General features: G+C 45.4%; 1 protein-coding gene across 9 annotated transcripts in view; it reads left to right on the forward strand.

Annotated features, from left to right (window-relative positions):
- The window catches only part of dst (dystonin), a 141,218-nt gene that overhangs the window by 33,231 nt on the left and 82,654 nt on the right, over positions 1-25,333 (forward strand). For 6 of the 9 annotated variants that reach the window (XM_079473544.1, XM_079473545.1, XM_079473547.1 and 3 more), the window contains exons 1-13: positions 618-1,686; positions 4,798-4,964; positions 5,507-5,619; positions 10,048-10,154; positions 11,006-11,125; positions 11,847-11,942; positions 12,034-12,161; positions 22,089-22,182; positions 22,431-22,585; positions 23,376-23,826; positions 24,180-24,308; positions 24,808-24,885; positions 24,986-25,147. In XM_079473544.1, the coding sequence (XP_079329670.1) occupies positions 1,009-1,686; positions 4,798-4,964; positions 5,507-5,619; positions 10,048-10,154; positions 11,006-11,125; positions 11,847-11,942; positions 12,034-12,161; positions 22,089-22,182; positions 22,431-22,585; positions 23,376-23,826; positions 24,180-24,308; positions 24,808-24,885; positions 24,986-25,147 (2,478 nt within the window). In that variant the 5' untranslated portion in view covers positions 618-1,008. Of the gene's footprint in view, positions 1-617; positions 1,687-4,797; positions 4,965-5,506; positions 5,620-10,047; positions 10,155-11,005; positions 11,126-11,846; positions 11,943-12,033; positions 12,162-22,088; positions 22,183-22,430; positions 22,586-23,375; positions 23,827-24,179; positions 24,309-24,807; positions 24,886-24,985; positions 25,148-25,333 lie in introns of those variants that run through there. The other 3 variants (XM_079473550.1, XM_079473548.1, XM_079473552.1) reach the window with 1 other exon arrangement.

Raw genomic sequence — 25,333 nt, forward strand, 5'->3', positions numbered from 1 at the left:
TGGTTGTCAGGTGGTTGGTTACTGGCCCAAGTCCCAAGAGCCCACCAGTGTGGTCTTAATGATGTTCTGTTGGTGAGATGTGGCTATTCGGTATTTCAGTGTGGTTGCTAGGGTGGTGTGGGTGGTTTCTAGGGTGTTGCTAGGTTGTTTATTGGCCCTATACAGTTTATATTGCAAACATTTTGTTATGTCACTGTACAGTTTATATGACTAACAAAAATATATTTAATATCCTTATACAGTTTATATCAGTAATGACATTGATTTTTGTTCTTCAACTTGAGTTTTGACGTAGTTGTGATTCATATTTTAGAGTAAACAGAGAGTTCTGGGGAAGCACGGTCTGCCGCATGTTATTTTTAAAGCCCACATGATAGTCCGTGCCCCTCCAGTCCAGTTGGAAAGGCTCAACATGCTGAGCATAGATTTCACACGGTTATCACAGGGCATCAGATGAGAATCTGTCTCACTTCTGTCCCCTTTCCACCCTCTCTCTACACCCTCTGACCACTCAGGACACGCAGTCAAAATCAGAGAAACCCAACCCGAGTAGGGCTGTGTTTACACATCACATGAGGGCTGTGACGTTAACTCAGCTGTGAGAAACCACCGACGGCACAGCTGTGTTAGTTTTTGTCGCTTGCCGGGCGTCTCAACCTGTTTAGTGTTTGTTCTGCAGTATCAGGGCAAAGGCTGATGTTTCAAAGGTCACTGAGATTTCACTGTGTTGGCAGCGTGAGAAGAGAGGGCCAGGCTGTGCGATATCATCGGCGAACGTGACATACAGGAAACACAAGTGTTTTTGGAGACTTTGAGGGAATCACGTCACGTCTGTTTGGAATGTTTGCTGCCGGTCCTCTGCCATTACATTAGTAGCGGGACACATGCAAGGAAATGGATGGCTCCTATCTGCTGGGATAAGAAACTTGAACTTGAATTTGTTTAGAGATTGCAGGAGGGAGTGACGTTTTTGTTTGACAGGCAGTATTACAAACACGATTGACCGTCATGGGTAATACGTGCGGGTGCGTGAGGGGCTCCAAGGAGGAGTGTTACGTAGATCCAACGAAAGCCCCATTGAGTCCAGCGCCCAAAAAGCCCAAAGAGCAAAGATACTTTCAGAAAAGGAGAAAGAGAAAATCTGCTGAGTTGAATGCCACTGAGTCACCGAGGTGCCCTGCTACAGAATGCTGTGAAAATTACGATGCGGACGATGTCATTTCTGTCAATCAGACCGATGATTTGATCTCAAAGCCAGATGAGGATCCAAGGCCCAGGCATCAGAGCATCAGTCATGGGGTCTATGTTGGAGAAGTCCCGGTTCTCAGAAGTAAAACCAGTGCAGGTGCTGCTCAGACAGACAAAAAGCAAAACAAACTCACTGTTGACTGTAATCTACACGGCGTCACCAAGAGCACCAGGAGCATCATGCCAAAAGAGTTTTTGGGAAAGAGACAGAGACTGCTGAGGAGAGCAGTAAGTTTTGGGGCAGTGGAGCATGTGCTCCCTACCTTGAGAAGAAATGGCTCCCAGGGGAGCAACTTGGAGGGACTCTCCAACATGATTTGGGACGCTCAAGTGCACAGGAAGCTGAGGAGGGCTCACACTTGCTCTGGATGTTTAGTTTCCCAGAGTTCTCTGGATGCTGTCCAACAAGATACCAAGCATGCATCTAAACACCAGGAGGTAACAGCAGTGACTGTCATTCTTTTGTTTTGCATTATAGTTTAATGATTCAGTATGAAGTGGCTCATTTGGCCTCAAATTAAGCAAATGTTCAATTCAGTTCAATTCAATTTAATTTAATTTATATGCAGCTTTTCACAATGTGCATTGTTTCAAAGCAGTGTTAAATGAGAAAATAACAAGAAAGCACAGAAAAGGTGAAACACAGTACAGTGGATGGTGCTTGTAGAACAACATTTTTGAATGAACTATACCTTTAAACGGATTTACTGATCCTTTAAGGCAGGGGTCAGCAACCCGTGGCTTTCAAGCCACTTGTGGCTCTTCTGCCCCCTCCTTGGTGCGGTAGGTTGGGTAAATGTATAAGCTATATATATATATATATATGTATATATATATATATATATATATATATGTACATATATAATTCGAATAGCCAAAATAAGTGCATGTAATGTACATATGAGCGTGACAGGAGATGACAGAAGAAACATACAGAGAGCAGTGGTTTTATTTCTGCTATGACAGATGTGAGACAGTGCTGAACACAGTGTGGGTGTGTTAGAAATGTAATGATGAGCAAACATTCGTCTTAAAACTAAACTGTTAGGTCTTTAGCCGACATGGTTTAAATCCTGTCTGGCTAGTGCGCTTCTCATAATGTTTACGCATGATGTCCGTATGCGGAGCGTAGGAGAGTAGGTTCCTCAAACGCCGCAAAAACAAAAGCCAAAAGAAAAGTTCAGAGAAAAAATGTGAAGTCTAACCAAAGCAGTTTGGTTAGAGCAACACCGAGATGCAACACTGACCCTTCTCGCGAGGGACAAAAAATTATAAATTGCTACAACACGACACTGTGGCAAGGAACCCAAACTCCAATGATAAATAAATGGAGAAAGAAACCTTGTTTCAGCCGGGATGGCCAGGTCCCCTCTGACATGTCACAGCTGCACTCAGTGACTTTGAAGTTACTGAGTAAATGTGTCTAAAAAGTCTGCATTTGAAATCAGGTTTGAGAGATATGGCTAAACCTTAAGCTTTTGTCTGTTCTAATACAAAGCTATGACATCTGACAGTGTGGAATATGGAGCACTCCCTATATGGATTTCTTTGATGTTTGAAATTTAGACAAATGTGATCACTTAACAAATGATGGCGAGTTCTTAAGTGTTATTCAGATTACCTACTGTGTCATTCATTTTCAGTTTTAGTTACAGTACATATGACGTGTTTTGGTGTGCTTGGCTTTTACTTGCTCAGTCATTTCACACCAGCAGTCTAAACACCATGTGCCTTGCTCTCTTCCAACAAGCTCTATTTATACTGTGACCCACCAGCAGATTCCTTTAGGTATAACACCATTGTGTCCGCTACTTGGTCATTACATTTTACCACGCTGTGCATGATTATAAAAACTGTGTTATGCAATATTTAAATAGGTGTTGTTTGGCTTCACGATTACTCCTGGAGGTTTGTTTTAGTGTTCTAAAGGTCTGCAGGCTTGTCTTCGTGACTGCTCTCTGTTCATGAATTATCATGGGTTTAGTTAAGTAGGATATTCATAATATTATTCATGCTTGTTTGGCTTCAGGATTTCTCCTAGAGGTTTGTTTTAGTGTTCTAAAGGTCTGCAGGCTTGTCTTCATGACTGCTCTCCGTTCATGACTTATCATGGGTTTAGTTAAGTAGGATATTCATAATATTATTCATGCTATTTATGAACTGTGCAACCAACCTGTGGTGTTCAATGAATGATGAAATATCTCGTCTCCAGCACCAGCTGAACATTATCACAAACATTATCACAAAACAGCAGGTTTATTCATGCCACATGACTGACACCATGTTGCATTTTATTAGGGTTGTGTTGTTATTAGGGCTGGGCTGTATTTCATACAGTATGTCTCTTTATGTTTTTATATAGGTGTATATTTTACATCTCTCTGGAATCTTTGATGTGGTTAAACAGTTGATTTGACATGTTTAAAAGCTCTAAAATGCAGTTATAAAGAACAGTTTAAAATGATCATGCTGTGTTTTCTACACTTTTATTTATTAAACATTTGGCAAATAATTCCATTAATTCATTGAAACATTTAAAATAAAAAAAATGTATGTGTACACTGTAAAAAATCTAACAGAGGTAATTATGTTACTTGAACAAATAATTTTAGTTGATGGCGCCAATATACTGTATACTATTTTGTGTGTACTGAACAAAATTCATCCACATCGTGTTGCTTACAAAGATTATACTGTTGACTGGTCTTAGATACTGAAGTTTTTGTCCCAAACTTGCAAAATGATGTAAGCTCAACAAACAGAAAAGTCCCCACTATGCATTGTGGCGTATTTAGTTCAGTTCGGCAATATTTTAAAAATGATTCCTGTTTTATTCATGCAGATGTTGTTGAAAATGCGTACGTGTTTTTAAAGGTCCAGTGTGTCATTTTTGGGAGGATCTGTTGACAGAATTGCAATATTATATACTATGTCTTCAGAGGTGTGTAAAGAGTGTACACAGTGAAGCGGTATTACCTTAGAATTAGCTAATTCTATGTACATACGACGCGGGTCCCCTTGCATGTATTGTTTCGAAAGGGAGGGGTGGAGTGAGCGTTTGGTTGCAATTCGCAACCGTGCCGCAAGATTTTACTGATTGGATCATTAGTGTATGATGCTTTATGATGGTCAACATGATTGATGTTTGAGCAGTTACTGAACCAATGTTTTCGTCTGTCTTCATTAGACTTATGTTAAAGCGTGTTTATAATGTAAGAAAAATACAGATTTTTCTTTTTTTGTCATTGAAATTTAGTTTAATAAATGAATAGGTAAATTACTCGATCAAAAGTTGAGTAAACAAGAAAAAAATAGGAGAAATTGCTACTACATTGGTAAAACAACAATGAAAACATATAAAGAAGAAAATGTGTGTAGTACAGAGACTTTTAAAAAGAGACTTCAAAAATGTATATTCAAAATACATTTCTGATAAATATAGGCTTATTGGGACGTTGAATTTCACTGGATAAAAAATAAGATCTTTTAGTTTTTGTAACTGTTAATAGCAATATTAATGTAAAAGGATTTTGTCTTTCATGCATGCAGATCTCGGACATCCACGTCACAGGAGAGTCCGAGGATATGACAGCCAAGGAGAGACTTCTGCTGTGGTCCAAGCAGATGACTGAAGGCTATGTTGGTGTCCGATGTGACAACTTCACTACCTCGTGGAGGGACGGGCGACTGTTTAACGCTATTATACATAAGTACAGGTAACAACTCAGCTTTGGTTGTCATAGTAAATCAAATGAATTTTCTTCTCAGCAGATGTCCGCACTCCCATCACCTGCCATATGAAGACCACAGATGATTTGATTAAAATAACCCATGTCAGAAATGAAACGGGCAGTGAGCGCCGTTCGATGTCGACTTTAACGTGTCTAGATGCTGTGTACAGCTTTAGTGTACAAACACTAACATCTGTGTTACTTATTTCTATTTTTGCTATGATCAGCTAGTTTTGCCTCAGAGTCATGACCTGTCCGTCACAGTTTGAAGAAATCTCATTTTACATACAGTAACAGTCCCCAGCATAGACACAGTTTCCACATGACCCATATTCTTAAGAATGCCATAATTGTAATAATAATATAAATGCAAAATGCCTTCATGGTGGTAAAGTATGCGTAATTATTGTCATGCAGCATATTAATTATTGCTTGTATTATTTTTTTATTCAGATTCAAATGTGTGTTTACCTTTTATGCAAAGGTTTTAATTTTTTTTGACAAATCATCTTTCTCTCTTAATGTAGGCCCGACCTGGTGGATATAAGCAGAGTATCATCACAGAGTAGCAGATCAAACTTAGAACAAGCATTCTGTGTGGCCGAGCAGCTCGGTGTCGCCCGCCTGCTGGACCCAGAGGGTGAGTTTCTCCACACTTTCTCACTTCTGAGGCATCAGATACATCAGATACTGAGCAGACATTCAGAAGACACATTGATATGCATGAAATATTCATATGCTGCCACTATCATGTCATTTAATGGGTATTTTGTAACATTTTCTTCCAAAGTATTTCTCTGTTTTTACATTTCCTGAATATGAATGGAAATCATTAGGATCTCTTTCGTATATAAAAGAAGAGCAGTTGTTACAACAGTCAAATCCCGATTTTTGTTAGCTTCTGTTAATTTGTTGTTAAGCGCAGATAATGACAAAAAAAAGGTTGCGCTAGACTTTTTCATTGTCTGTCATTTTGACGGACAGGCTCGTAAAAAATCTGTATTATCTATTTTTACCCGTCACTATGGTGCAAGGTGATGTTACTGAACTTACTTGCTGTGTTGAAAATCACATACTGTGACAGAACGTACTGAATTTGAATAAGTACCTACCTATCAGACGTTAAAACAGTATGTTCTATATTCTACATTACGTTCTATAGTATGTTCTAGAGTGGGAGTGGTATGAATACCACAGGAGAAGCGAATAGTCACAAGAAGTCTGCAGTAGTGCGTAAGTCTGCTATTTACCCTGCTATGTTGTTTTAACTGATAAACTGGACTGTTGCCCTGTTGTTAGTTAAGATTATTTGAGCCTGTTTATTTAATTACTCGTTGACTGAGTGTTAAGGTGTTAGCGTTTGTTGTTCCGTTTGAGTAGTGTGATACTGTATTTACATTAAGTTGCTGTTAGCCGCTCGTTTACGGCTAGACAACATAGTTTTTCACTTAAAAGCACAGAGCTAGTTGATCGCTGTTTGATTCGTGGCCCATTCAAGTCGTTCAGGCTTTGTTTTGCTAATCGAGAAGGCGTGTTAAGCTCTGACGGTTAAGACTGACGAGAGTAAAGACCTGTGACTCTACCTGCGCAACTCTAAGACCGACGAGAATAAAGACCTGCGACTCTACCTGCGCGACTACCTGCGCGTGTTTATATTTTAATTGTATACTAGCATTTGGGATGCCAAAGACGCAAGGCACGTAACGTTCACTCTCACGCCCGTCCCTTTCATGTCTCCACTTTGACACCTCTGACTCTCTCTGTGGGTCTCTGGAACTCCAAGTCAGCGGTGAAAAAAACGGACTTCATCCATGCTTTTGCTAGCCACTCTGACATTCACACTCTAGGTCTTACTGAGACATGGATTCATCCTGAGTACTCAGCCACACCTGCTGCTCTCTCCACTAACTACTCCTTCTCTCATTCTCCCCGCTAAACTGGAAGAGGAGGAGGCACAGGTATTATTTGGAACAACAATAATTGGAAATATTCCACACTTTCTTCCCTATGCAACAACTACTCATTTGAATAACACGCTATCAATATAACTTCACCTACTCTGCTCAGTATTGTCGTAGTTTACCGCCCCCAAGTCCTCTGCACAACTTCTTTGAAGAGTTAGATGTCCAACCTTGCCACAGCTGGTACTCACAGATCAGAAAACCAGCTTGATCTTATCTACACCCGTAACTGTACCACAGACAACATTAAAGTCACACCTCTTCACTTGCATTTCTAGATGGTGACACTGCCACCGACACCTTATGCTCTACACTTACATCCTGTCTAGATAATCTCTGTCCTCCAGAACCAGCTATTACCACCCCTCCTGCCCTTGTCCTGTCTGACATCCTCCGTGAACAACGGAGTACACTCAGGGCTGCTGAAAGGAAACGGCACAAGACCAAGAATCCTGTTGACCAAGGGGACTACCTATCACCTCTTTCTCTGCTAGTGTTACCACAGCAAAAACATATTTTTATACCACCAAGGTGAGCAATGCACCTAACACTCAGCAGCTTTTCAAGACATTTCACTCTCTTCTTTGCCCCCCCTCCCCCCTGCCCACTACCTCTTTCACTGCTGAGGACTTTGCGGTATTTTTCACTGAGAAAACATCAGCCATCAGCAAACAGTTCTCTGCACCTCAGTCTCGGTACACACTACCCTCACTTAAATTATCGAACTCTCCTCTTTCGCCCCACTGACTGACACTGAAGTCACCAGACTTCTCTCCCGCCACCCCACCACCTGTCCACTTGACCCAATCCCCTCCCATCTCCTTCAGGCCATATCCAGCCTTCACTCACACACATCATCAACACCTCCCTGCTCACTGGTACTTTTCCATCTACATTCAAACAGGCCCAGGTCACGCCCCCACTCAAGAAACCAACATTGGGACCCTGCTACTACCGACTGTTACAGACCAGTCTCTCTCCGCGAAAACTCTTGAAAGGGCAGTTTTCAACCAAGTTTCCCCATATCTATCCCAGAACAATCTACTGTATGACAAGCAGTCTGTCTTCAAAACAAACCACTCCACTGAGACTTCACTGCTATCAGTCAATCCTCGGTTCTGATTCTGCTAGACCTATCTGCATCGTTTGACACAGTCAATCACCAGATACTGCTAGCAACCTGTCATCCTTAGGAATCTCAGGCTCCCCTCTGCGCTGGTTCCAATCTTACCTCTCCGGCAGATCATTCAAGGTTTCATGGAGGGGCTTGCTGTCCACTGCTCACCACACGATCACTGGGGTTCTTCAGGAATCGATGCTTGGACCGCTGCTTTTCTCAATTTACATGACATCCTTAGGACCCATCATACGGGCACACAGCTTCTCGTATCACTGTTATGCTGATCACATCCAGATCTACATCTCGTTTCACCCAGACAATACCAATGTAGCAGCTCGCATTACAGCCTGCCTAGATGACATCTCAGCTTGGATGAAAGAGCATCACCTCCAGCTGAACCTGGCCAAGACAGACCTACTCGTGTTTCCGGCACACCCCACGGTGCAACACGATCTCACAATCCAGCTTGGCAATTCCACTATCACTCCCTCCAAATCAGCCAGGAACCTCTGAGTCATATTTGATCAACAGCTGTCCTTCAATGATCACATTGTATAGACAACGCGATCGTGTCGATATGCCTTATTCAACATTCGAAAGGTTACACCCTACCTCACTGAGCATGCGGCACAACTCCTTGTCCAGGCCCTCTCCTTGCTGGTCTTTCTGCAAAGGCTATAAAACTGCGTATTCAAAACACAGCAGCACGCCTCATCTTCCAACAGCCCAAAAGGGCTCATGTGACACCCCTTTTCATCTCTCTCCACTGGCTACCGGTTGAAGCCCGGATCAGTTTCAAGTCACTGATGTTTGCCTACAGGACTATCACTGGATCTGCAGCTGCATACTTTCACATCCTCCTACACCCCATCAAGAACCCTGCTGTTAGCAAACGAGCGGCGCCTTGTAATGTCTTCTCACAAGGGGTTTAAATCGCTTTCCCGCTCATTCTCCTTCACAACTTCTTCCTGGTGGAACATTCTTCCTAACGTGCTCCGGTCAACCACATCTCTCACAACCTTCAAAAAACTACTTAAAACACACCTCTTCTGTGAATAATTGACAGACAAATGAAAAACTCAACAAGTAGTGGTCTAGCTTTTGTTGAAACTAGAGAATTTGTATTAGCACCTATTGTACTATCGCTCTTTTATGACATATCGCTTATTGCTCCCCGAACTTTTTGTAAGTCGCTTTGGAAAAAAGCGTCTAAATGACTAAATGTAAATGAATACATTTCGGAAATACTGCGTCCGCCATGTTTTATGCAGATCTGGTATGTGACGTGAAAATTTTAAAAAGTGAGTTCAACGAATTCGAACCTGCTTCACGACAGTGTCAATATTATTTGTCATGCGTGTTTCCCACTAAAGTTACACCACTGAAGCCGTCGATAAATCAGCTGATAAAGCAGTTTTTATGGAGGAGGAGTCGCCTACATATTTCACGCTTGTATCGCTCATGAATATCTACGACAAGTTATTACTGAAACAATTTATTAAAGTATTGTTTGTGTCGTCTTTGTCCCCCCCACTTTTCATAACAAAGTTACGCCACTGCATTAGATAGCAATTGTATTAGCTTTGTTTGTATTTGTCACTTTAGGGGTAAGAATGAGATGCTGATTTACACCCCTCTACCAAATCACAGACCCTGCAGTGATTCCCCTTTAAGAGTATCTGATCTGATTTGTTCAAGATGAAAGTGATGATATACAGTCAGACAGGCATCTGGTTATTATAAAGCATTCATCAACACCCACATGCGTACTTTCAACATAATAAAATATTTGACACAAGACATGAGACATTTGACAGATATTTCACAGTTTCACAGTTTGCCTCGCGGTCATTTGAGAAACACCACTCAATGGCCAGTTTTAACACGGTCAACACTTTTTTTATCAACAGACTTAACAAAGAAATTCATAACCTGTCACTAAAGATATTTATAAACTGGCATGCTAATCCATCATATTTTTGGGCAGATGTTGACGTGTCATCTCCAGATGAGAAGTCTGTCATTACTTATGTATCAACGTTATACGATGTCTTTCCAAAAGTCCCAGAAGGAATGGAGGGCATCAATGCAAATGTAAGTATGATCACGTATCTGCTATGTAACCTATCTGGTTGTTCTTGGGATTGTGTATATGTCGTGGTATATCTTATGGCTATACTTTCCAAAGTCTGCGATATTATTTTATCTGGTGCTGTATGATGGATCTATACACTTGCATTTGCAATACGTTCAAGCAATTTCTGTATGTTTTTTCAAACTGAGGGACGATTTCAATTTCTTTGGATTTAAAGTGCGTAGCAACTTTGTGTTTATCAATCATCATGCTGGACACCTTCCACCTGTTATATTTTCCCAGATCAGAGTCACACACACAAAAACATAAAACTGATAACAACAAGCACGTGAAAAGCAATAAAAGCATAAATGATAGCTGGAGGTGTTGAGGTGTCAGAACAATGACATCACTTACAAAGCCTGTCCCTCATCTGCTGTTTTACCCGTGACTCTGTTCTGAGGATACAAACAATCATGTCAAAAAATTTTAATGGTGTTAGTGATCCGAAAGACTATAGTAGAGTTTCTGTTGGTTCATTTTATTGTCATAAACTTTGTGTGTTGTGTTACATAAGATACTTGGTTTAATTTGCAGTGAGATTAAAGCCTGTTATGCAGGAATTCAAATAAAATGGACGTTTTAATGGATTCTCTTGATTTCTTGGAGGCATTCCCAGAACAGCGTTTCATGCTGTCTGAAATATAGGAAATACAGTATTTCACCACACTCAGAATGCTGCTGAAATGCTCTTTATTAATTCAAGTTCATGAAAGCCAAAAGTGTTAGAACGATTGTGCTATTGCTTTATTTACTGAGGCTACAGTGAACTATATAGACCGTGAGATGACGTGTGTTATTTGTGGCACAGGATGTGGATATTAAATGGGTTGAATATCAGAACATGGTGAAGTATCTCATCCATTGGATCAAACACAATGTGACTGTCATGATGGACAGAAACTTTCCCAGCAATCCTGCTGAACTAAAGGTGAGACGTCTCAAATCTTCATGCTGATGTACACATAATGGATGGGGGGAGGATTATCCACCCAGTATAAACAAACAAATTCTGAAATGAAATACTGTATGACGCTTATTTTTAGTTTTTCATTATTGCAAGATTTAAAAAAAACTTTCTTCTCAATGATAATCACCCTGTTGTTTTTGTCCTGTTAAACCTGTTTACGTCAAGAGTAAGATGATTATTTTTGTATAAAGGAAAGCAAGTGGTTTTAGATTTTGACTGGTCATGTTGACAGGAATTGCTATCTTAAAGGGATACTTCACCCAAAAGTTTTTCCAAAACAACAAAGAAATGTATTCAGGTTTGGAACAATCTGAGGGTGAGTACATGATGACAGATTTTCATCTGTGGGGAAGTATCCCTTTAACACTTCTTATCTGATTTCTGTGCACAAGGAGTTTTTGGGTGAACAAGCTTAAATAAATCTGGAGTAAATGATACTTGCTACAACACAGCATTGCTTAGTTTATTCAAGCCGGGGGCAAATCACATCCACTCTTACAGAAGATTTACTAGGCAAAAAGGTCGCGTCCCCTTAAATGAGGTTAAAAGTTGTTTAAGCAGCTGAAGAGCGGCGCTATAAAACTCAGAGCAACGGCAAGTTACAAGTTCTGTAAGCCAGACTGTGACTCTTCTGTCAATGTTTATATTTTGACTTCACCCTTGATTCTCTTTCCTTTTACAGGCACTTTATACACAATATCTTCAGTTCAAAGAGAACGAAATACCACCTAAAGAGAACGAAAAGACCAAAATCAAACATCTATACAAAATGCTAGAGGTTTGCATCTGTAGTGTGATGGGTTTTTGGTTACTTGCGTTGTATAAATGCTTCATACACACTGTATGCTTTTTGTTGGCACGTACTCCAGATGTGGATTGAGTTTGGACGCATTCAGCTCCCTCAAGGCTTTCATCCTAATGATGTGGAGAAGGAGTGGGGAAAGCTGATCGTGGCCATGCTTGAGAGAGAGAAGAGCCTGAGGCCTGAGGTGGAGAGGTATGATGATCAAATGCCATCACTACATGACTGTTACTTAATGAAATAATGTGGCTGTGCTCATCTGATGCATTTTGTAGAATGTGTGTAGAGATCGTAGAATTGTGCCAGAGATAAGAATGTCAAGTTATTTTTAATAGTTAATAAATACATTTTCTGATTGTAAAGCTTTCAGTTTGGAGAAGATCTTTATTTTAGCAAGGCAATGTCCCTGTGCACAAAGTGAGGATCTCAAGAAATGAAGTCGAAATGGTGTGACCATCTCGAATCCCATTTTGCACCTTACTGATTATCTGGTGTGTGAATGGAAAGCATGTTCACAGGGACACTGTCATGTTGAAACAGAAAACATCTTCTCCAAACTGTTGCCATTTTGTTGGAAGAACACAATTCACTAGTAGGTTTTTATATCAAATGCATTACAACATGTTTTTAATGGAATTAGTGAAATAGCCAGTCAATGAATTAGCCAAATCTGTTATTCGAAAGGGAATGTCCTCATACCTTTGGCCATACAGTCAAGTCAAGTCAACTTTATTTATATAGTGCTTTTTTACAATTTTCATTGTTACAAAGCAGCTGTACAAAAAGAAAAACATTGACTGTAAGCAAAACATATAAGGTTATGCAAGTCAAAACACAGGTCAAATATCAGACAGACTATAAATTCCTACATGCAGCGTGAAATAAATAAAACTTTTAAATTCTAGCAGCCCCCCGGCCAGACAAACGGTGCAAAACAGTATGCAAACAGTGGCGAGGAACCCAAAACTCCACTGGAGGAGAAAAAGACCTGAGATGGAAATCAGGCCTAACCAGGGGATTCCAGTTCCCCTCTGGCAAAAGCTGCAGCCTCTGCACAAGCTCGACAGTGCTTGCACAACAAGGCAAAATAAAATTAATAATCTAATAGCGGCTGAAAGAGTCCTTTGTCCAGCTCTATCATCACAGCTTTTGTCAGGTCTGGAGCCCAAACCTTCATCTTATTTTTATTATGATAGTGTAGTCTATGCAAGATTAAGAAGATGCCTCTTTAGTCTAGATTTAAACTGACAGTGTGTCTGCCTCCTGGACAGTGCAAAACTGTTCCAAAGTTTAGGCGCTAGATAGGAAAAGGATCTGCCACCTGCACTTGGTTTAGAAATTCTAGGTATTACCAACTGACCGGACCCCTGAGAGCGTAGTGCACGTGACGGACTGTAATACAACAGAAGTTCAGTCAAGTAGTGAGGAGCTAAACCATGAAGGGCTTTATAAGCAATAAGCAAGATTTTAAAGTTATTGCGATGCTTTATAGGTAACCAGTGCAAGGTTGACAGAACCAGGCTAAAATGCTCATACTTTTTTGTACGTGTACGTTTTTGGAGCTTTTGTTATAAGCCTGCAGGGCAACCACCTAATAGTGCATTACATTAATCTAGTCTTGATATCATAATGGCATGAATTTACTTTTCTGCATCTGATGGTGACAGCATATGATGTAGTTTAGATATATTTGTAAGATGGAAAAACGTCTCGGTTACGTATGTAACCTCCGTTCCCTGATGGAGGGAACGAGACGTTGTGTCGACAGAATGGGGTTTGACTTGAGAACCTACCTTCTCTGACTGACTTGAACAGGCCAATGAAAATTGGCGAATGAAATTTGCATGCCGGACTCCGCCCCCGGATATCCGGGTATAAAAGGGAGCCGGCGTGCCGCATTCATTCACCTTTTGTGCTGAGGAGCCTGAGGATCTTGCCCCGACTGCTGCAGCGGGCGGCCAGCGTTGTGGCATGAAGGACACAACGTCTCGTTCCCTCCATCAGGGAACGGTGGTTACATACGTAACCGAGACGTTCCCTTTCTGTCGGTCTCTCGACGTTGTGTCGACAGAATGGGGTTCCTCGGAAAACGCCACAGCGCTGTGCCGCGTCACAATTCCTCGCGAAGCGACGTTGACTGGCCTGGGCGTGTCAAAACGTGGGCGCTAGCATGAATTGCAACCTTCCAGTGGAAGGGAAGGGGTCCAGAGCTTACCTACAAGATGGGAGCCCCTTCCTCCGGCCGTCACGGACGGCGGCCTAGTTCTCTTAACAGCGAGAAGCCGCCCGGCACCGTAAGGGCCACTGGGAAGCGTGATTCCCCCCTGAGGGAACGCGCTACGGAGACCACTTCCTACCGCAGGGAGGAGTTTAGTGGAGATTCACACACGGTCTCACCGGATAGGGGAGAGCACGTGGGAGGCATGCAGACACGAGATGGTGTCGCGAGCAGGTGAAGTACACCTGGGAGAGGTCATGGGCCATCGATTGAGAGCCATTCATGAGAAGACATCAGACGGAACCGCCCTGTGGGGGGGTTACTACGTGTGGAGCACTAGGCCTTGTTTGAGTCACTGCTAGAGCTCAGAAACAGGCCAAGGGAGGCAGGGCTGCTCCGCCGAGCCCGCCGCCGAGGAGTGCTTAGTGATGGATGGAATGCCTACTCTTCGCCCACGTGGGGGGAAGAGGGGAGGCTGGATAGCACCACGTCTCACCTGTGGAGGGGTGCTATCGCAGGCGTACGCCCACCGGCTGCCGGAACTTACCTGGCGGTGTCTCGTAAGACTCTGGCAAATACCGGTTCCACGCGGAGGCTGTAAAACCTCGCGAAGGTGCTGGGCGTAGCCCAACCCGCAGCTCTACATATGTCTGCCAGAGGGGCGCCCTGCGCCAGTGCCCACGAGGAGGCCACACCCCTGGTGGAGTGTGCCCTCACTGCAAGCGGGCACGGGAGATCCTGTGATCGGTAAGCCATAGTGATGGCGTCCACGATCCAGTGCGCCAACCTCTGTTTGGAGACAGCCCTCCCCTTGTGCTGACCTCCAAAACAGACAAAGAGCTGGTCAGAGCTCCTGAAGCTCTGCGTGCGGTCCAAGTAGAGGCGCAGCGCGCGTACTGGACACAACACGGAAGGGGTTGGGTCTTCCTCCCCAGAAGGGAGCGCCTGCAGGTTCACCACCTGGTCCCGGAAGGGAGTGGTGGGAACTTTGGGCACGTAGCCAGGCCGGGGTCTCAGGATAACGTGAGATTGACCAGGCCCGAACTCTAGGCAATCCGTGGCCACGGAAAATGCTTGTAGGTCCCCTACCCTCTTGATGGAAGCGAGCGCCACTAGGAGAGCCGTCTTCATCGAGAGATGAGAAAGAGCGGCATCTCCGAGGGGCTCGAAGGGGGGCCTCTGGAGGCCCGCCAGGACCACATTGAGGTCCCAAGAGGGAACGGAGCGCGGACGGGCCGGATTCAGCCTTCTCGCGCCCCTCAGGAACCTAATGACCAGGTCGTGCTGTCCCAGAGACTTCCCACTAACTGGTTCGTGATGAGCGGCAATTGCGGCTACATACACTTTCAGCGTGGAAGGGGAGAGATTGTTCTCGAGTCTCGACTGCAGGAAGGACAGCACGCTCCCGATCGAGCATATCCGTGGGTCTTCTCCACGAGAAGAACACCAGGACGAGAAGAGGCGCCACTTAAAAGCGTATAACCGCCTCGTGGCCGGGGCCCTTGCCTGAACAATGGTCTCTACCACCGCTGGGGGTAGACCACTCAGGATCTCCTCGTCCCGTCCAGGGGCCAGACATGGAGGTTCCAGAGGTCTGGTCTCGGATGCCACAACGTGCCCTTCCCCTGAGAAAGAAGGTCCTTCGTCAGGGGAATCGGCCAGGGGGGAGTTGTCGTCAGGAGCATTAGCTCCGAGAACCAAGTCCGGTTGGGCCAGTAAGGCGCAACTAGTAGCACTTGATGCTCCTCTTCCCTGACCTTGCACAGGACGTGTGCAATGAGGCTCACTGGGGGGAAGGCGTACTTCCGCTTGTCCCGCGGCCAGCTGTGCGCCAAAGCATCCGTGCCGAGGGGGGCCTCGGTCAGGGAGTACCAAAGCGGGCAATGGGTGGTGTCCAGGGAGGCGAACAGGTCCACCTGTGCCTGCCCGAACTGCACCCAAATGAGCTGGACTGCGCGGGGGTGGAGCCGCCACTCTCCACGGGGCGTCGACTGACGAGAGAGCGCATCGGCTGTCTGGTTCAGGTCGCCCGGGATGTGAGTGGCTAACAGGGACTTCGTCACCTGCTGGCTCCACAGGAGGAGGCGTCGGGCGAGTTGCGATAGCTGCCGTGAACGAATACCACCCTGTCGGTTGATATACGCCACAGCAGTCGTGCTGTCCGACCGGACCAGCACGTGCTTGTCCTGCACGAGGGGAAGGAACCTCCTCAGTGCAAGCAGCACCGCCAACAACTCTAGGCGATTGATATGCCAGCGCAGGCGGGGGCCCGTCCAGAGACCCGACACTGCGTGCCCGTTGCACACAGCACCCCAACCCTGCAGGGAGGCGTCGGTCGTCACCACGACGCGCCTCGAAACCTGCCCAAGAGGGACCCCTGTCCGCAAAAAGGTCATTGAAGACCATGGGGTTAGGGTGCGCCGGCAGAAGGGCGTGATCGGGACGCGCCTGCTGCCGGAGTGCCACGCACTCCAAGGAACTCTGCTCTGTAGCCAGTGCTGTAGCGGTCTCATGTGCATCAACCCGAGGGGGACCACCCCCGCCGAGGACGCCATGTGTCCCAGGAGCCTCTGAAAATGTTTCAGGGGGACCGCTGGCTGCTGCCTGAAGCTCCTCAGGCAGGTCAGCACCGACTGGGCACGCTCGGAAGAAAGACGTGCCAACATGGAGACAGAGTCGAGTTCCATACCGAGGAAAAGGATGCTCTGCACAGGGGAGAGCTTGCTCTTCTCTCGGTTGACCTGTAACCCCAAATGGTCTAGGTGCCGGAGCACCAGGTCCCTGTGTGCACACAACAGATCTCGCGAGTGCGCCAAGATGAGCCAGTCGTCGAGATAGTTGAGTATGCGCACCCCCTGCTCCCTGAGGGGAGTGAGGGCGGCCTCCACGACCTTCGTAAAGACTCGAGGAGACAGGGACAGACCAAATGGGAGGACGCGGTACTGATATGCCTGTCCCTCGAAAGCGAACCGTAGGAACGGCCGGTGACGAGGGAGGATGGACACATGGAAGTACGCGTCCTTCAGGTCGATCGCCATGAACCAATCCTGACGCCTGACGGACGTCAGAATGCGCTTCTGCGTTAGCATCCTGAACGGCAGCTTGTGCAGGTGCTTGTTCAGGGTACGCAGGTCCAAGATGGGGCGCAACCCGCCACTTTTCTTGGGGACAATGAAATACGGGCTGTAAAACCCGGAGTACATCTCGGCCAGAGGGACGAGCTCGACCGCCCCCTTCGCCAGAAGGGTAGCGACCTCGGCCCGAAGCACGGGAGCATCTACTCCCACTGATGTGAAGAGGATGCCCCGAAACTTGGGTGGGCGCTTGGCGAACTGAATCGCATAGCCGAGACGGATCGTTCGCTCTAGCCACCGTGCCGGTCTGGGAAGAGCCAACCAGGCTCCCAGGTACCGAGACAGGGGGACCAGAGGTTCGATCTGATTCATTGCCCCCGTGGGGGGTGGTTCGACGGCTGGCAGTACGGCTCCCTCGACGCGGGGGGGACCCCGGGGAGGAGAGCGGCTCTGCCGAGGTGCCTGTCGGGCGATATCGCGGCATACCGCACCGTCTGACTGAGGGTGCTGGTGGCCACTGAGAGTTATACCCAACCGTGTGTCTCGCCGAAACACAACGTGGGGTAGCCGAGCACCGTCCTGCGGAGGGTGAGAGCGGCTGTGAGAAAGACCCAGGGGGAGAGACAGCTCTTTTCGTGAGAATGTGGGCACCAGGCCCTGAAAAGGGCCCGGCTGGTGTTGCTGGGACGGGGCAGGCACCGTCCCAATCCGACCCTCCGGCGATGTAGTTGCCTGGGTCGGGCCCGGTGGACTCGATCTCCCTGGGTTCACCCCGTCAGGAACGCTTCTGCTTCCGCGGAGGTTGGTGACGGGATGGTGCTCTCCTCTTCGACGTCCTTCTCCGGGAGGCCGCCTGTGCAGGGGGCGCTGGGGCCGGAGTCTGAGTCGGAGAGGGGCGGGGCTGCTGGGAAGCAGACGCCGCGCGGGACCTCGACGGACGATAGGCGGCCGGGTCGCGGCGGGGCAGGATGTGTTTAATCGCCTCCGTCTGCTTCTTTACAGTCGAGAACTGCTGAAAGAAGTCCTCGACCGTATCACCAAACAGCCCACCCTGCGCGATGGGAGCGTCGAGAAAGCGAACCTTCTCAGCGTCCCGCATCTGCGCAAGGTTGAGCCAAAGGTGTCTCTCCTGGACCACCAGTGTGGACATCGTACGACCCAGGGCTCGCGCCGTCACCTTCGTCGCCCGGAGAGCGAGGTCAGTGGCAGTGCGGAGCTCCTGCATTAGCCCTGGGTCGGACTTTCCCTCGTGCAACTCCTTCAACGCCTTGGCCTGATGGACCTGCAGGATGGCCATGGCGTGAAGAGCCGAGGCAGCTTGACCCGCAGCGTTGTAAGCCTTCGACACCAGCGTTGCCGAAAACTTCAACTCCTTGGAAGGGAGCCTTGGTCGATCCCTCCAGGTGGCAGCTGTCTGCGGGCACAGGTGCACCGCGACTGCACGCTCCACCTGTGGGATGTCGACATAGCCCTTAGCTGCCCCGTCATCGAGGGAAGTCAGGGCGACCGAGCCAGTCTGACGTGCACGCGCCGAAAAGGGGGCGTTCCAAGTCCGACTGAGCTCCTCATGCACTTCCGGGAAGAATGGTACCGGCGCCGACCGTGGCTTAGAGTCACGGCCGGTCCCCAGATACCACGTGTCCAACCGCGAGCGTTGGGGAAGAGGCGGTGCGGTGCACTGCAGCCCAATACTCGCGGCGGCCCGGGAAAGCATGGCTGACATCTCGACGTCCGCTTCATCCTGAGCTCGACCCCCCGGGGGAGGAAGCTCCAAGGACTCGTCGGGGTCGGATGCCAGGAGGTCGCCCTCCGATGCTGCGAGCGACATCTCATCGTCGTCACGCCCCGTGTCCGAGTGCGTGACGGAGGAACAAGGCGGCGTACCGCCTCTTCCGGGACGGTCAGACGAGCGAGGTGGGGCGTGAACGGTCCGCGAGCCAGTGGCTGACGGATTGAGGCTCACGGTAATTCCCAAATCACCTTCGGTGCTCGCCGAAGCGGACGGCAGGGCTGATGCCACTGCTGCCGCAAAACGGGAAGCACTCGAGGTGGTGGCTGATTCTCGCAAGAACGCAGCCACCCGTGACCGCAATGTCTGAATCACCATCCGCCCGCAGTGCGGGCAAGATGTATCCACAAATGCCGCCTCAGCGTGCTGGAGTCCCAAACACCTGAGGCAGACATCGTGTCCGTCCCCTTCCTCGATGAGTGCGCCGCACCCACGAGCACAGCGGGACATGCCGCGCTGTAGAATGTCTTAAGCCCTGAAAAGGGCTCGCTCTTTAGAGAAACGCTTTGGCAGTTGCCGAGACGCCCAGGGGAAGTCACAGGAATCGGGACAGTCCGCTGCACCACGTCGTAAGACCAGCAACACGTAGAAATTGTCTGCAGAGTCGTCAGCATGAGATGCGAAGGCTCCGAAGAACAAAAGGTGAATGAATGCGGCACGCCGGCTCCCTTTTATACCCGGATATCCGGGGGCGGAGTCCGGCATGCAAATTTCATTCGCCAATTTTCATTGGCCTGTTCAAGTCAGTCAGAGAAGGTAGGTTCTCAAGTCAAACCCCATTCTGTCGACACAACGTCGAGAGACCGACAGAAAGGGAACGCAATTTTACAGGTGTTGGCGACCTGGTTTTCAAATGACAGAATACTATCGTATAAAATGCCAAGATTCTTTGCTGAAGATGAGGGTTTTATGGAACATCCATCAATAGTCATCCTCTTTTTTTTATCGACTATGCATTTCATTATTTGATGGAATTGCTGTTTGGTGCGGCTTCGAGGAAATATAAAGTTGCGTGTCATCAGCATAACAGTGAAAGCTAACTCTGTGTTGCTTTAGTATATCTCCTAGAGGTAGCATGTATAATGTGAAGAGCATAGGCCCTAAGACTGAGCCCTGTGGTACACCTTACTGGACTTGCGATTTGTGTGACACCTCACACGTTTATTGCTACATATTGAAAACGGTCGGATAAATAAGATTTAAGCCATTTCAAAGCTATGTAAACGATGACAGAATTTATCACTTTACGTATCCTAAGGTTTGTGTCATCAATCCTATTTTTTGTCATGTTGAAGAAAAGTGTATATTTTTGGAAAAAAAAAGAATTTTTGGAAATAACCTCACTGAAATATTTCCACTTTCATTTGTAGTAAGGAAGTTCACATTTTGAGTTGAGACATTAAGTTACGGATACTCAGGAGTCAGAAGCAGGGTAATGAATTTTGGCGAGCAAGGCAGGACGAGAGCCATGTGGGATAGCTCAGCCCACAATCCGAGCTCAGGGCTCTGCACGAGGTGGGCCGATCACGAAGACACCGAGCACATGGTGAACTGTCACCCCGCACCATGTGCTCGACAAGAAACAAAACAAACATGTGCTCAGACCCGAGACCTCACAGACTGGCCCATGGATCTGGAGTTCCCAAACACTAGACTCTGAGTAACTAGGGAAAGGCAGATATTTCTAAAATCGCTGGGAAAAAATCCCAGTCAAACACCATATTTCCAATCCATAATTTATCTTGCCTTTAACTGTGTCATAACTTCTTACCTTTTTCGACGTCGCCTGCGCATAGGGTGGCAAGCGCCTCACAAGAGTGCCGCCCCAGAGATGTCAGTCTTTACTGATTGACGATTGTCTCTTTTTCTGGAAGGCGGGATTCCTCTTTTTCTGCATTCCTCGCCAGACATTTTAACGGCAGTCATCTTGTTAATACTAATATCTTTGGTTATAGTTGATTTGTGTAGTTACAGTAAATTTGTGCTAAAGAGTGGTACATATGCTGAATGATCACAATCATGATCTCTTCTTACTTGCTCATCCTATGTTATATATAAAATCATAAAAAAAATTATTTAACTAATTGTATGGAAAAGTTGTCCTCGATTGAACATTTTATAGTTTACAGAATTGTACTTATTAAAATGCTCCTCTCATAAAAAATATATTTTTTGCCATATGCAGTAAGTATCAAGATATATTCAATATTATGAAAGGGCTACAAATATTGGGAAAATATTAAATTTTTCTAATTGTTTTAGCTCTCGTGCCTAGCACCTGATATTAGTATTGGGATAACAATTGACAACAGAAGGCAGGTGTGCGCACACCTAATGATAATATTTCTGGAGAAAGCTGATTTTGGAAAGCACCTACTGTGGAAATTTACAGACATTTTGAAATGAACTCATCATGTTAATGTTTACTTACCCTTTCATTGAATGATATTGTAAATACTCTGATCACAGGATGAGGAATGTGTGTTCTTTAAGCATAACTGTCTGAACCTGCGCCGGATCATCTGTCTTAAATGAAAGGAACGCTCAGTGTTTTACCTGGGGGTAATAACATGGGGGGCTGGCTATCCCGCCTCTATTTTGAGCCTATAAATATAGAAAACAGGCACTGAAAGCGTGCCGTCTCAGAAGGCGTGTGTGTTTGAAGGTGTCTGCGGGCATTGGCCGGCGGGGTCTCTGTTGCTGATGGAGGGTTGGTAAATGCCATTCTCTGGGTCAGCCGAAGATATTGTTAGGCTGTTATGATGCACAGCAACCTGGTTTACTGCAGTAGTACGTCATCAGTGAGTGACAGCACTCTGACCAGTCTGGGCTCGGCTGAAAATCTGCTCTCGGGTGTCCACGAGCCATTCACGAGCACACCACTTTATCTCAATAACAACTCTGTGTATGGACCCAGGTGAGATCCACACACTGGACTCTGGGGACAAGCTGAAGATGACACGTGGTTTTTGTACCAGACTTCTTTATGATTTGACCGCAGATGTGTTTTGATTGTGATGATTTGTGTTTTGTTGTTATAGACTTGAAATGCTACAACAAATTGCAAACAGAGTCCAGCGAGGCTGCATAACAGGAGAGGACAAATTAGCCCTAGCGAGGACGGCTCTGCAGTCGGTACGATATTTTCAGCATTTAAAAATATACAAATACATTTACTTAAGAAGCAAACCTGCATGGGATATTAGTTCTTTTTTTGTTTTGTTTGAGGTTTAAAACTATTTTGACAATTGGCAACCCTTTTTAGCTTTTGAAAATATTTAATTTTTCAAAAACGAACATTGAAACTTTATGAAAAAGAAAACGTTTTGCTGTGCAAAGCATACACAGTTTTATTATAATGACATAGTTAAAATCTTCTGTAGGATGCCAAGCGGTTGGAATCAGGAATTCAGTTTCAGAATGAAGCCGAGATTGCTGGAAATCTCCTGGAGTGTGAGAATCTGTTAAGACAACAAGTGGTGGATATTCAACTGCTACTGGACGGCAAGTTCTACCTGGCTGATCAACTTGTTCAAAGGTTATCAATTTTATTTCAAAGAAACTCACAGTAGATCATAACACATATTAATACTTTTTAATATAAGTATTGCATTTATACAGTGGTGGCAACACTTAAATGCTACAATTTTCAATAGAAATTTCAGTTCAATTTTTAACTATTCGTAGACTGTACAAAGTCCCCCTGTGGTTGATCATTTTATCCCTTAAAACCAATCATTGACCATCAAAATTACACATTTAAATGATTTTTGTTCTGTACAAATATTGTACCTGCCTTAAGATAGTTAGTTGACACATAAATATGCAAATTAGCCCCACGTCCGATCAATCTCACTCGGCAGTTCCCGACGCTGCTAAAACTGAAAGTGAAACTGAGAGCTGACACAGCAGTGCAGTGATTATTGTTGCCAGAATCGATGCGACATCTTTGCATATTTATGCCTTAAACTGCTGATCCACCGGGGTCAAATAAATTGATGTGATTGGTTACAGGTTTATGACGTCACTAACCAGCGCAGTTGCAAACCGCATTTTATTTGCAAACTGCACTTTTATGAAGCGATGGTTTAAAATGATAAATTTGCACATGGTTTGTCTTAAAGCATTCTAAAAACACCACATAAACAACATTAAAAACTTGATTTTCACCACAATGGGTCTTTAAGCTTAAAAAAAATCTTAAATAAAAATATACAGTGTATACATATAAAATGTGTGATCACAAGTGAGTGTTTGTCTGTTTCTACCACTTGTTTTGGATGTGGCCACATTTTGTTTTGTAACCATACTTTGTCTTTGTTCCTCAGAGTGTCAAAAGTCAGAGACGAGCTGTTGGCTTTAAGGACGGAGTGTTCCTCTGTGTATAATAAAGGACGCACACTGACCTCAGAACAGACAAAGATGATGATCTCCGGCATCACGCAGAGCCTGAACTCTGGCTTTTCACAAAACTTCAGTGCTGGACTTTCTCCCGCCCTGACGCCAGCACTCACACATGGAGGCATGGTTACCATGGGCAGTGGCCACAGCCCGGCACTGACCCCTGCACTGACCCCGGGCATGCAGCCGGCCTCGGTTCAAGCTTTTCTCAACGGTAGAGGTGGAGGAGGAATGGAGCCCCCCGTCTTTCAGCAGTTCAAACACATGCAGATCCGCAAGCCCATGCTCAAGTCATCCTTCATGGATCCAAACCTGACAGAGGATGAAGTCAATATGAAGTTTGTGCAGGATCTGCTTAACTGGGTGGAGGAAATGCAGGTGAGTCTCTTTAATCGTCCTTTCTGTCATCATACCTGTTAGACATATACCTTTCTTCATTTGTATATTTATCCGGTTTTATTGCAGTGGAAATATTGAAACGTTGCACTATATATATTGAATATTATTTTAGGAGGAGAGAATTTATGAAACATTTAGATTTTTCGTTATCAATTGCCAAATAGTTAAGTGTACATTACCGATACTGTTTCGAGAGGTTTACGCTTAAAAGAATTTACAACAAATAAACCCATCTGTTATTCATAGACTTTTACCGGAAGACAAGACCGATAAAACAATCTGGTAGTGTAAAGTGAGAAAATCACAAAGGTTTTTGTTTTGATGTATGAAAGGTTCAGCTGGATCAGGCGGAGTGGGGATCCGATCTGCCAAGCGTTGAATCAAACTTAGAAAACCATAAAGACATGCACAAAGCCATCGAAGAGTTCCAGATGAGCATTAAAGAAGCCAAAATGAGTGAGGTAATACATCGCATATTGTAATATTTAAAAAACATTTTATGCTGTCATTATTTACCCATGTTGTTCCAAACCATGTACAGTAAGTATCTGCCACCTATTTGCAGCATTTACACTGCTATAGAATATCTGCTGAGCTAGCCTCATATCTGAGAAGAACGACCACAGGATTTACACACTGTATCTGAACTTAAATTTTAAAGCGCGACATAAAGTCTGTATAGTAACTTTATCTGTTACCATTGTAACAGGCATTACCGTTATGCTGAATTGGATCGACTTTGGTTATTTGTCTACAGAGACATTACTTCTCTTATATGTACAGGACAATGTTGGAGTAACACCTGCTAGTAAAGTACCTACAGTTCAGTAGAAGTAAAGCCGTAATAAAGGATCTGGAAAGTTCTATAAAAGGCCTGTAGTACAATAAGAAAAGCATGAAAAGTAAAGAAGTGAATTTTATATTCAAGTGATGTTCTTTACCCTTGTGCTATTCTCACAGATTCAGATGACGGCGCAGTTGAAACACAGTTACTCAGAGAAGTTGATGAAGTTAGAGAGCCAGTACTCCAGACTGCTGGTACAGTAACTGTGTACTGTAGATGTGCCTTCAGACTTCACATTTTCTACCGCTTCACTACAGAAGAGCTGCGTGTCTTAGTTTCTTCATGTGTTTTCAGAAATCCTCTTTCGAGAGGCAGAAACATCTCGACAGCTTGTACGACTTTGTATCACGCGCCACTCAGGAGCTGATCTGGCTCAATGAGAAAGAGGAAGAAGAAGTGGCTTTCGACTGGAGCGAGCGAAACAGTAACATCTCACGAAAGAGGGATTACCATTCAGTAAGTCCAGCAACATAGTTTTACCAACCCAGTATCACGCCAAAGCGTGCCATTGGCTGTCTATTACATGCTTCGGAGTGATACCGGGTCGGTTTTACAGTATGTACCGCCCATATTTGTTGTGTTCAATATACTGTTTAAAATTGTCAATGATTCAGTCATGTTTCAGTGAGTGATTGGATTGGA

This window comes from Barbatula barbatula (genome assembly GCF_947034865.1).
Source record: "Barbatula barbatula genome assembly, chromosome: 14".
In the NCBI taxonomy this organism is placed as follows: Eukaryota; Metazoa; Chordata; class Actinopteri; order Cypriniformes; family Nemacheilidae; genus Barbatula; species Barbatula barbatula.